The sequence below is a fragment of the Seriola lalandi genome, unplaced genomic scaffold (assembly GCF_002814215.2).
Source record: "Seriola lalandi dorsalis isolate HSWRI2012SDOR001 ecotype SW California unplaced genomic scaffold, Sedor1 jcf7180002054559, whole genome shotgun sequence".
In the NCBI taxonomy this organism is placed as follows: Eukaryota; Metazoa; Chordata; class Actinopteri; order Carangiformes; family Carangidae; genus Seriola; species Seriola lalandi.
This window is the reverse complement of record NW_019525112.1, coordinates 2542602-2552182: the sequence shown is the minus strand read 5'-3', so window position 1 is coordinate 2552182 and position 9581 is coordinate 2542602. Positions and strand designations below refer to the sequence as shown.

General features: G+C 41.4%; 1 protein-coding gene across 2 annotated transcripts in view; it reads right to left on the bottom strand.

Moving 5' to 3' along the window:
* Window positions 1–8560, bottom strand: part of LOC111662113 (FERM, ARHGEF and pleckstrin domain-containing protein 1-like) — a 50831-nt gene extending 42271 nt beyond the window's left edge. The window contains exons 1-2 of one of the 2 annotated variants that reach the window (XM_023415865.2): window positions 8323–8560; window positions 4644–4850 (exon numbers count right to left, since the gene is read on the bottom strand). In XM_023415865.2, coding sequence (XP_023271633.1) covers window positions 4644–4823 — 180 coding nt within the window. In that variant the 5' untranslated portion in view covers window positions 4824–4850; window positions 8323–8560. The remainder of the gene's footprint in view (window positions 1–4643; window positions 4851–8322) is intronic. The other variant, XM_023415864.2, reaches the window with a different exon arrangement.
* Between the last annotated feature and the right edge of the window lie 1021 nt (window positions 8561–9581).

Genomic DNA, 9581 nt, shown 5'->3' with positions numbered 1-9581 from the left:
CCCCCCCAAACGCAGCTTTGATGCTCCCCACCTACTACAAGCTATGTTCAGAAAACAATACAAGAACATTTCTCTCTGTGTTCTGGTGCTAATGGTGTACAATGTCTTGTGGCTCTGCAGTGAAAGGGAAAAAACAGTCCAGAGCCACGTTGGCAGCTCGGTGACATTGAGCTAAATGCTAGCACCAACATGCTCACAATGACAATACTAACAGGCTGATGTTCAGTAGGTATAATGTTTACAATGATCATCATCTTAGGTTAGCGTGTTAGCATGCTAACATTTGCAAAAATAATTACAGCTGAGGTTAATGTCATTAGGATTAATTGTGTTATGTCCATACAAATTATATGCCAGTCCATGTAGTCGAGATATTTCACCGGGTAAGTGAAAATCACCAAAGTTACTTGGATTAATTAAGACAACCATAAATGTTTATACAAAATTCTATGGTAATACACCCAACAGTCATTGGGACATTTTACCAAAAATACATATAAGTTAACTTCACAGTGGCACTAGAAGAAAAGTAAAGGAATCACAAAAATGATCGAGATTCATCCTCCCACAATCTATTACTATAGTTGTTGAGATATTCTATTTTGGACTAAAGTGGTGCACCCACCAAGTGCAGCTAAAAATATGTTTTACTTGTGCCTGCCTATTAATCTGATGTTGACTTTACTGGTAATTAGGAAAGCAAAATTAATAAATTGTAGTCTAATGAGACTGTGCTGGCTGAACATCTCATATGGAAAGCAAATGAAAATGCCAAGAGATGAAGGAGTTTGTAATTAATGAATTCAGGGTTTTTTCTCTGCACAGTAGCCTTTTACAGCGGCTGTGCCATGACTGTAATGGATAAAGTGATGGCTGGAGAGGACAGACTGCAGTCCTCTGAGGCTCATTATAGTTAGAGAGGAAGAACAGAAGTAGTAGTGTAAAGTGAGGGAGACAGTATGTGTCTGAATCTCTAATCGTAAATCCCTGTGTTGCTACGGTCAGTGCTGAATGGGAAGTGGAACTTTGCATGTTCAGTTGTATTCGTTAGTATTCTACCAGTAAGGTTTAACTAATGGAGCCTGACTGTTGCCTTCATTCACAGGAATGAGCATGACTCTCCTCCCTCCGCTTTGCCACCATCATCCCATCCCCCTCTTTCTAACCCTTAAATCCATGCTACAATCACACTCCTCACAGACAACTTCTGCAGAGCTTCCACCAGCCATCAGCAAACATAAGCATCAAAACATCAGCACAGACAGTGTCGCTGAATGTTAGCCTGAGGAGTACAAGACAGACGGAGGGCTACAGTCTGGATTCCCTGCTCTACTGAACCCTGCACGAGCAAAATGGGCAGAAGCAAGCCTCCAATTTCAATTTGAAAAATAATTCCACAAAAACCAGCAATGAAAAGGTGCAACCGGACTGATATTTTTGGCTCAAGCGTGCTTTTTAAAATCAATGCCAGCGACTGCTGTCCATGTTTGTGGAGCCAAACATCATCAGCATCAACACAAGTGTGTTCACAGCCAGCGTGCTAAGTAGGCCACAGCATGGTATGTGACCCACGAGATGGCTCGATGGCCCCTTTTTGTTTCTCGACCATCTGATACTCTGCCCGCTGAGGTGGAAACCTACCCCTCTGAACCAGAGGAACCGAGCTGAAGCCTTCAGTATCAGTGACAGGGTGAGGTTAGACATTTTCTGTTTTCTTAAAGAGACACAATGAATATCCTGCCTCGGGTCACTTTGACTATAAAATCATTTGAGATTAACTGCTATTTCTCAAACAATGCTGTATGTTCCTGTTGCTGAATGAAGGACTAGATAATTGCTTGACAGTTGTGTTTTGTAGACCATGCAGTTATCTCACCTCGCTGCTGCAGGGGGAAAGATTAATATCAGCAGGATCTGAGCCAACTTGACGTATGTTTTTTTTGTGTCTTCTCTCTCAGCTGGGCCAAAAAAAAAAAAATTGAGGATTTTGGGGGGATAGAACTCAGTGAAGCAAAAATTTGTTACTGCTAAATTTAAGCATTACTCCTAACATCCAAACACCTGTGCCAAGTCAACTTCTTGTGAGGTATCCATGCCTTTTAAAGGGGGACAGGTCTTCATCAGCTGGATACACCTGGGGTTTCATAGGTCCATTCTGTCTTTAGCAGCTTAAAGCCAGTAAATTGAATTTACAAATAATATGAGAAAAAAAACAACTGTAACACTGGACTAAATGTGAAAAAACTTGAGCATGTTTCCTGTTTTGCAACATTTTTTTTTTTTTTTTTTTTTTTTTTTAGGATAACAGTTCTTTCCTGAATGTGAACCGATGAATGAGGAAATGTACTCTTTGGACACCTCTGGGCAAAAACAATATCAAGCCCACTGAGATTTTTATCTCAAGTGCTGGCTTGAGATAGAGGATGTAATGTGTGTTAAATTGAGCATGAATAAAGCTTTCTGTCAGCGGGGGCCTTTTGTTACCCTCTCCTGAACAGCATCTCGCCTGCCTGCTGCAGTGACACAAGGTTTATGTAGCTCATCATCACTACAGCTCCATACCATCACAGCTCTGTTAGGTCCACAACAAGGCCAACTATGCATGAGAGTCAGGATCATATGTGCATGATTCTTCTTGTGCAGCATTAGTTTAAAAATGCAGCCCAAAAAAAATCTCACTATAGGGCCGTTTTATCCCAGTGACAGAGCCGCTGTTTTGTAATCTCTGTATGTGCATCAAACTGACAGCAAGTGGTAACAAGAAGAAGAAGATAGACAGACTTTACAAAGAGAAATTACAAAGTGCCACTCTCTGGAGGGTGACACAGTCTCCCTTCAACACTCCTTGGGACACTAAAGCTTTATACTGTATACTAACAAAACCTTGAGGTTGATGTCTCCTTAGAGAGCCGAGCTTCATTGCAGGTTTCCACAGATTACCCTGAAGCAGGCTGAATAAAATCCCTTCCTCACTTGCTCTGCCTCGTATCAGCTGTGGGCATCTGCAATTTGGTTTTTCTAACCTTAGAAAACACAAAGCTATGAGGCAGGTGTAGCTTGTTGTCTTAAAAACAGTGTACTGAGTGAGTTTCACATTCCCAAGAATTTTGTTTTGTTAAACGAAACACAAATTAGGCTTTAATTGCTCACCTAACTCAAAGTATACAAATAAATAAATAAATAAATAATGTGGGTTAAATGAGGGCACTCAAGTGGGATCTCAATGTGAGAATCTAGTGGGCCTGTAAGTATTTAGTGCAACACATGATACCACTAGAAAGCTCCGCCGCTAGCTTTAGGAACAACGTTTACCCATACTGCCTTGGGAAACAACCCAGAAGGACACATCTCTCCTGCACTGCACACTCACTAACTGTCAGTAAATCTCAGCAGCTCCTCTCTTCCAGGCAGGAAAGATTGTGGTCACAGAATATGGCTAGCTTTTCTATTCTGAGACAAATAACAGTCTTTTCACTTGCTCCACCCTATGTTTCTGCCATTAAATCAAGATCTGAAGACACCTTTCCAAAGCACCACAATTTCAGAGGAATGCTGGGAGAAAGTGTGCGGTGTATCTTATCATCTTCTCATCACCATAAAGAATAAGGCTGGTGTTATTTTATATATTTTCTAACTGTGAACAATTTCCACAGAAAAGACCAAAACCAGCAATGTGTTTGTCCACCTCTCATTATTTTCTTGACTTACCTACCATGTAAATAACCCCTTTTACACAGCCTATTCAAGGTGGGAATGATGTGCCTTTATATAAGCCTTTGGTTTGGTTCGGTGTAAACAAGAAAAGGCGGCATAACGAAGGGTCTTCTTAATGGCAATATAGCGGGGATCTCTGTATATAAGGGACATATGGAATTATCCCCAAGCCCACCGGCTACTATGGAATCATAAATATTTAAAAACTGGTCACCAATATTCAGTTGTTTGGGTTTTCTTTTAAAAGCACAGTGATTTGTCCCAGTAATCAGTGTCTAGATCTTTGCATTACAAGTATTATGAACATATAATAATAGGTATTTAACAAACAGTGACTAATTTTAGCTCTATTTTTACATAATCTGTGCAGATGGATTAGACCACAGTGTCTAAATTTAGATCTCTGTGATGAGAAAGTTAATCCTCTAAATCCTGAAATTATGAATGGAATGGCAGCCCGTCTCATTCACAAACATAAAATAAGTAATTTTGTGAGTCTTGAGTACTCGCCTGCTTTCCCCTCATTATCTAGGAAAGCACCAATATTTCTCACACGCCACCAGCACTCCAGTGTGCCAACATGGAAATATGTTTTTTCCAAAGAAAATCTGAGAGCCTGTCAAAAACTGTTTTGCAATAGATGACAGCAGAAGAACAGGTTTCAGATGGTTTGGGATATTTGGCTGCAATGATGAGAAAATACCATCTCAATATAGCGGAAGAACGCTGGCATTATGAAAAAGATCCCTCCAGTTTCATCCATGCATTCAACATCATGCAGTTGCCATGCCAACCTGTTACCAGACTGCTGCTGCTATGACGAAAATGGGAAGTGCTTCTTGGCTATTGTGCAATAATGAAGAGTCACACTCTGGCATTAGTATTCCAACCAAGAAACAGGCCTGGGCAAGATAACAATAACAACTTACCGAGATGTCAAAGAGCTCCTCTGAGTCATCCAGCATACGGACCCTGATGGTAACTTGTCGTCCAGGAGGCATGGCCGGAGGTCTGTGCCCGGGGTCCAACGTACTGATGCCAAGAGTCTCCGGGGCTCCAAGACGCTGCCCTGCTCCAGAGGCCATTGGTTCTGGGTCTGGCTCTGCCATGGTGCACTGCACTGCTCACTGCCCAGCCTGCAGAGAAGACAGAAAAGTCAGAGAGACAAAAACATGAACGCACGCACGCACACAAAATAATGCAGTTGAAGAGTTGTAAAAAAGGATACCAGCTATAATAAACCTCCTCTTACAGAGCACTAGTGGTGCAGTAGGTGAAATACAATGAATGCATCTGGGCCTAGAGGACAGGCTGCACAACCTTCTGTGTCACACTAACAGAGTAATTGTGAATGCAGTATTTGCACTCGCAGCTAATGGCTGATAATTGCTGCCTGTGGGAGAACCAATTACTGTAAAAAAAGATCCAAGCATGTTCTTGATTTCAAAGCACAAATCAGGCCGGCTTAATTTGATTTGACAAACGAGTCACGAGGCCGGAGCGTAAAATCAAAGAGTCAATACAATGACAATTGTTTCAGGAAGTCGTAAAAGTAAGGCGTTAGGGCCAAAGACACACAGACACATAGACACAAACACACGTGTGTATATATATATATATATATATATATATATATATATATATATATATATATATATATATATATATATTAGGTTTTCACAGATCTCAAGGATAAAGAGATAAATGGATAGGTAAAAGTAATGGATAAAAGTTTAAATAGTTAGCTATATATAATGGATAATTAGTTTAAATGTACAATTGAACAACAATAGTTAACTAAATGGATAGCTACATGGTGAAATAATTAGCTAAAAGTAAAATAGTTGGCTGGATAAACTCTTGATATACCCTAGGTAAAAGTAATCATTTTAAAAATGGTTCTAAATAGCCGTTTAACCACTGAAATAGTTATCTTAAAGTCATGGATAATGCTTGAAATAAACAGCATTGTCAATACATTCATATGAAAGGACTGTGGGGGTACATCTGATTAAAAAAAAAAAATGCAGCTATAGAGGGCACCATTTTATATTCAGATATATGCTGAGGTGCAGAATCTGGAATAATCTGCAGTGTCACTCAGTCTGCATTCGTCCCAGGTGGAGGGAGTACTGTGTTTGCACAAAGTCGTGGAGTCACTCATTGTGGGTTGACACACGAGCAGGTCACTCTCCACCCCCCTCCCCATGTATTCACAGCCAGATCCCTCTAGGCACTGCTGCCCTGCTTAATTCTCTCTTCATTACACATTCCAGCAGGCTGATGTCATCCTGAGACCTCACCAAGTGGTTCATCAGACTACTGAAGCCAGTGGGCAGTTGTTCAGCCACCGCAGAGGTGAATGACTGCTGCCAAGTTTAAGCTGAAAGCTGAATAAGGTATTTCAAAGGAGCGGATAATGCAATCCAGCAGAGTGCATGGAGAAAATAGGCCAAGGACAGCAGATACACCAAATTGTGTCTGATGATGCTTAGGAGAGGCACGGTGAAAAGTTTCCAGTCAAACACTTCAGACTGGAATAGATTAAAGTAAGATGTCACGTGGCTGACGAGAAGAGCTCCAACTAATTGTCATTATAGATTCATTTAACAATTATTCTTGCAAAAAACTGCAAAGGGTAAATGTTTGGCATTTTTTCACGATGAACAATTTGAAACAATCGCAATCGTTAAAACTTTTGCCAACTAGTTTCAGCACTACTATGTAGGGCTGTGTTTCAGTGCATGGTTGCATTTCTGCTTCTTACTAAAGAGCAATTTGTAATTTAACTTATGAGGAAATAGGTAATCTATCTTAGTTTTAAATATGTGACGGTCAATCTTTGAAATTTTGTGAATTTATCCATAACTTCAGACGTTAAAAGGGATTCAACAAGCAGATACAAATGTACTAATGTGTTGTTAAAACCTCAACCATAAAGCCACTGAGTTTAGAAAGTATGTTTTCATCATTTGCACCTGTCTGTGCACTGTCATCACAGAGCAGTGGGTGGGAGATGTTGGAGTTTTCCAGCTAAAGTGCAGACTAACACTCCCTCGGGTTGATGGAAAACAGACCTAATGCTGTCACTGGGGGCGTGAATGGAAAGAGGCATATTTTTTCGATTCAAGCCCAGTCTTTTATGACATTTGATCCTCACACACAGTCATCACTCAGTGGACCTTGCCATGATTATTGGTAAGTGTCTCATGTCAAGTCTGTAAATTCGTGTCTTATATGACCTGCACATGCATGCCACGTAACAGGACACTCTTCAAACAAAACACCCGTGAAGCAGAGGCCAGTGAAAGAGTAGACAGTGATTATTTCAGCCCACACTTCCCCTCCCCTGCACCAGAGATCATGAATCAACCAGTCATGAGTCTAGGTCTGTGTGTTCCTCTCAATAGGTACCTCAGGTCCAAACAAATGCACAAATAAGGTACCAGTTGTACAGCTGCCACCTTGTTCCCAGAGCCACGGTGTGACATAAAGCACAGTCGCCCAGTATACAATGCCAGAGGGACATTTACAGACCCCTGAGTGTTTCTCAGGGTAAACCCCCCCCCCCCCCCGCCTTTGAACTTGTTTGTTTGAAATTCCCCACAAGAGTGTAACATGGAGCTGTGACTGCTGGCTTAGAGTCTCTGGGGTTGTAACAGTGGCTCCTCTGTGTGCAGGAGCACACAGGGGCCCCTCAATGCGGTCCAACACTGCACAGCTGGAATCCTTTAGTGACAGCTGAATGGCCAGAGGCCGAGGCTGATAAAGCCAGCTGTCTACCTGAAGGAAGCTCCAATACAAAACCAAAAAAAAAGAGCTCAATTTCCTCTGTGTTCTGCAACACAGACACTGATACCTGGGTGTGGCTGGCATTGCATGAATCAATATTGTTCCCACTGTATTACTGGCAACGTGACATGTGTTAATTTAGTGAGAAGAATGACAGCCAACAGGATACATGCGTGTTGTAACTAGAGCTGGGCTGCCATTTAAAAGCCTCTGGAAAAACCGCCTGAATGATGACTGAGAAATTAGTGCAGCAAATGGTGAAACCCAGCACTGAGTGAGGTCTTTCCCTCCATGTAGACTCACCTCACACGGTCTGCTAGTGTGTTCACACCGTTAATGTAATGTAGGTTAATAGAGCAGGCTGCTGTAATCCTCAGGACATTATCAAGACAGTACAGTAGATGTGACATAAATGCACAGCCTGGACTCACCCGGACAGCCCATGGAAACTAAGTGGCAGATATTAAAAAAGGCACACTTCCTGGCGACATTTTGATCATTTACATATGAAACACAGAGGAATGAGGCACTATACAGCTATGAAACATCAGGGACTGCAGCGTCTGCACACATCCACACAGCTAAGGTATATCTTGTTCAATGCAACGCACACTGAAGGACAGTTATGACACTTACTGGCTGCAAATGAAGATTTTCACACAGAGTGATACTTATTTCCCTCCCTCGAAATCCACAGGATCACAAAACAACACGGCAAAGATACTCCCGGGACTTAACCCTAATCTCCTCAAACAAGTTGAATCACTTCCCTTAAGAGCACACAACCAGAGAGGACTTGGCCGCACGATTTCTTACCCCTTCTCTCGAAATGCGGGCTTATCCACACGTACGTAGCCTACGTCCCAGCTGAAGGGAGATATTACATCTACGTCCAGCGGTAGTAGGAAAAGATAAGAGTCCCAGATGAGTTTTTAGATGCTGCTCGTACCGGAGAGGAGGCTTTTTGCGGTCGCCATGGCGGACGACTGAGCGGGTGAGCCGGGGAGAGACGGGATTACATTGAACCGAGCGGCGGATCTACTCCCGGTGCCTTTACTCAGACAATGAAGGAGGTGCTGCACCTCCACCTTCTCAGCAGCACCGGAGACCCGGTGAGGCAACGGCACCATCTAGCGGCGGCGGCTGGAACATCTCTGGTCACATAAGCTTTTTTGACTTTGACAGCTTGAAGCAATGTGACGACACATCACCAGTGGTGGAGGAAGTAGCCAGATCCTAAAAGTACCAATACCACAATGTAAAAACCCTCCATTACAAGTAAAGGTCCTGTATCTAGAATTCTACATTCGCTTAATGTATAAAATTTACTTAAAGTATCAAAGGTAAAAATGTTTGTTTTGCCCCCCTTCACTGTTAGTACTGGTGCATTGTGTAATCAGCATTTTACTATAGTAGCTGCTTGTTGGACACAATATAAATCTGAAGAGTCCTGAGATGATGAATGGGCAAAGAAAGAAAAAAAAACTTATGCCACACAAGTTTATTTTCCATTTTCAAACTTCTCTGTTTTTTTCTTCTTCTTTTTTTTTGTGAAATTCTGGGTAATTCTACCTGTTCCTGTGAAGCCATCTGAGGACTTTGAATGTCTCTTTAGTTGAATATCTAACAACTTCATAAACATCTGAACAGCTGGTTTAATCTTTACCAATATGCTGTATTTTACAAGCTGGACATATGTTTTGATGTAACATTTTAATCTAGTAAAAAGTAAAATATTTCCCACTGAAATGTAGTGGAATAGCAGTGTAGGTCATAATAAAATGGAAATACTCAAGTAAAGTACAAGTACTTCAAAACTATAAAAGCATATCACATGTTATGTCTTTAATGTGGATGTGAAGTGATTGTAGAGCCTTGAACAGGGGCTTTATTAGTGCAAAACAACAGACAAGCAATGACACGACAGCATAAGGCATACATCAGCATAAGATTTAAAAACAAAGCAATGCAGAATGAACAATGAATAAAGAAAGATAAAGGCCAAGATTCATAGAAATTTAAAAGATAGACAGAAGGAATCACAATGAAACCTGTGGTGAAGGTTTGAAAATATA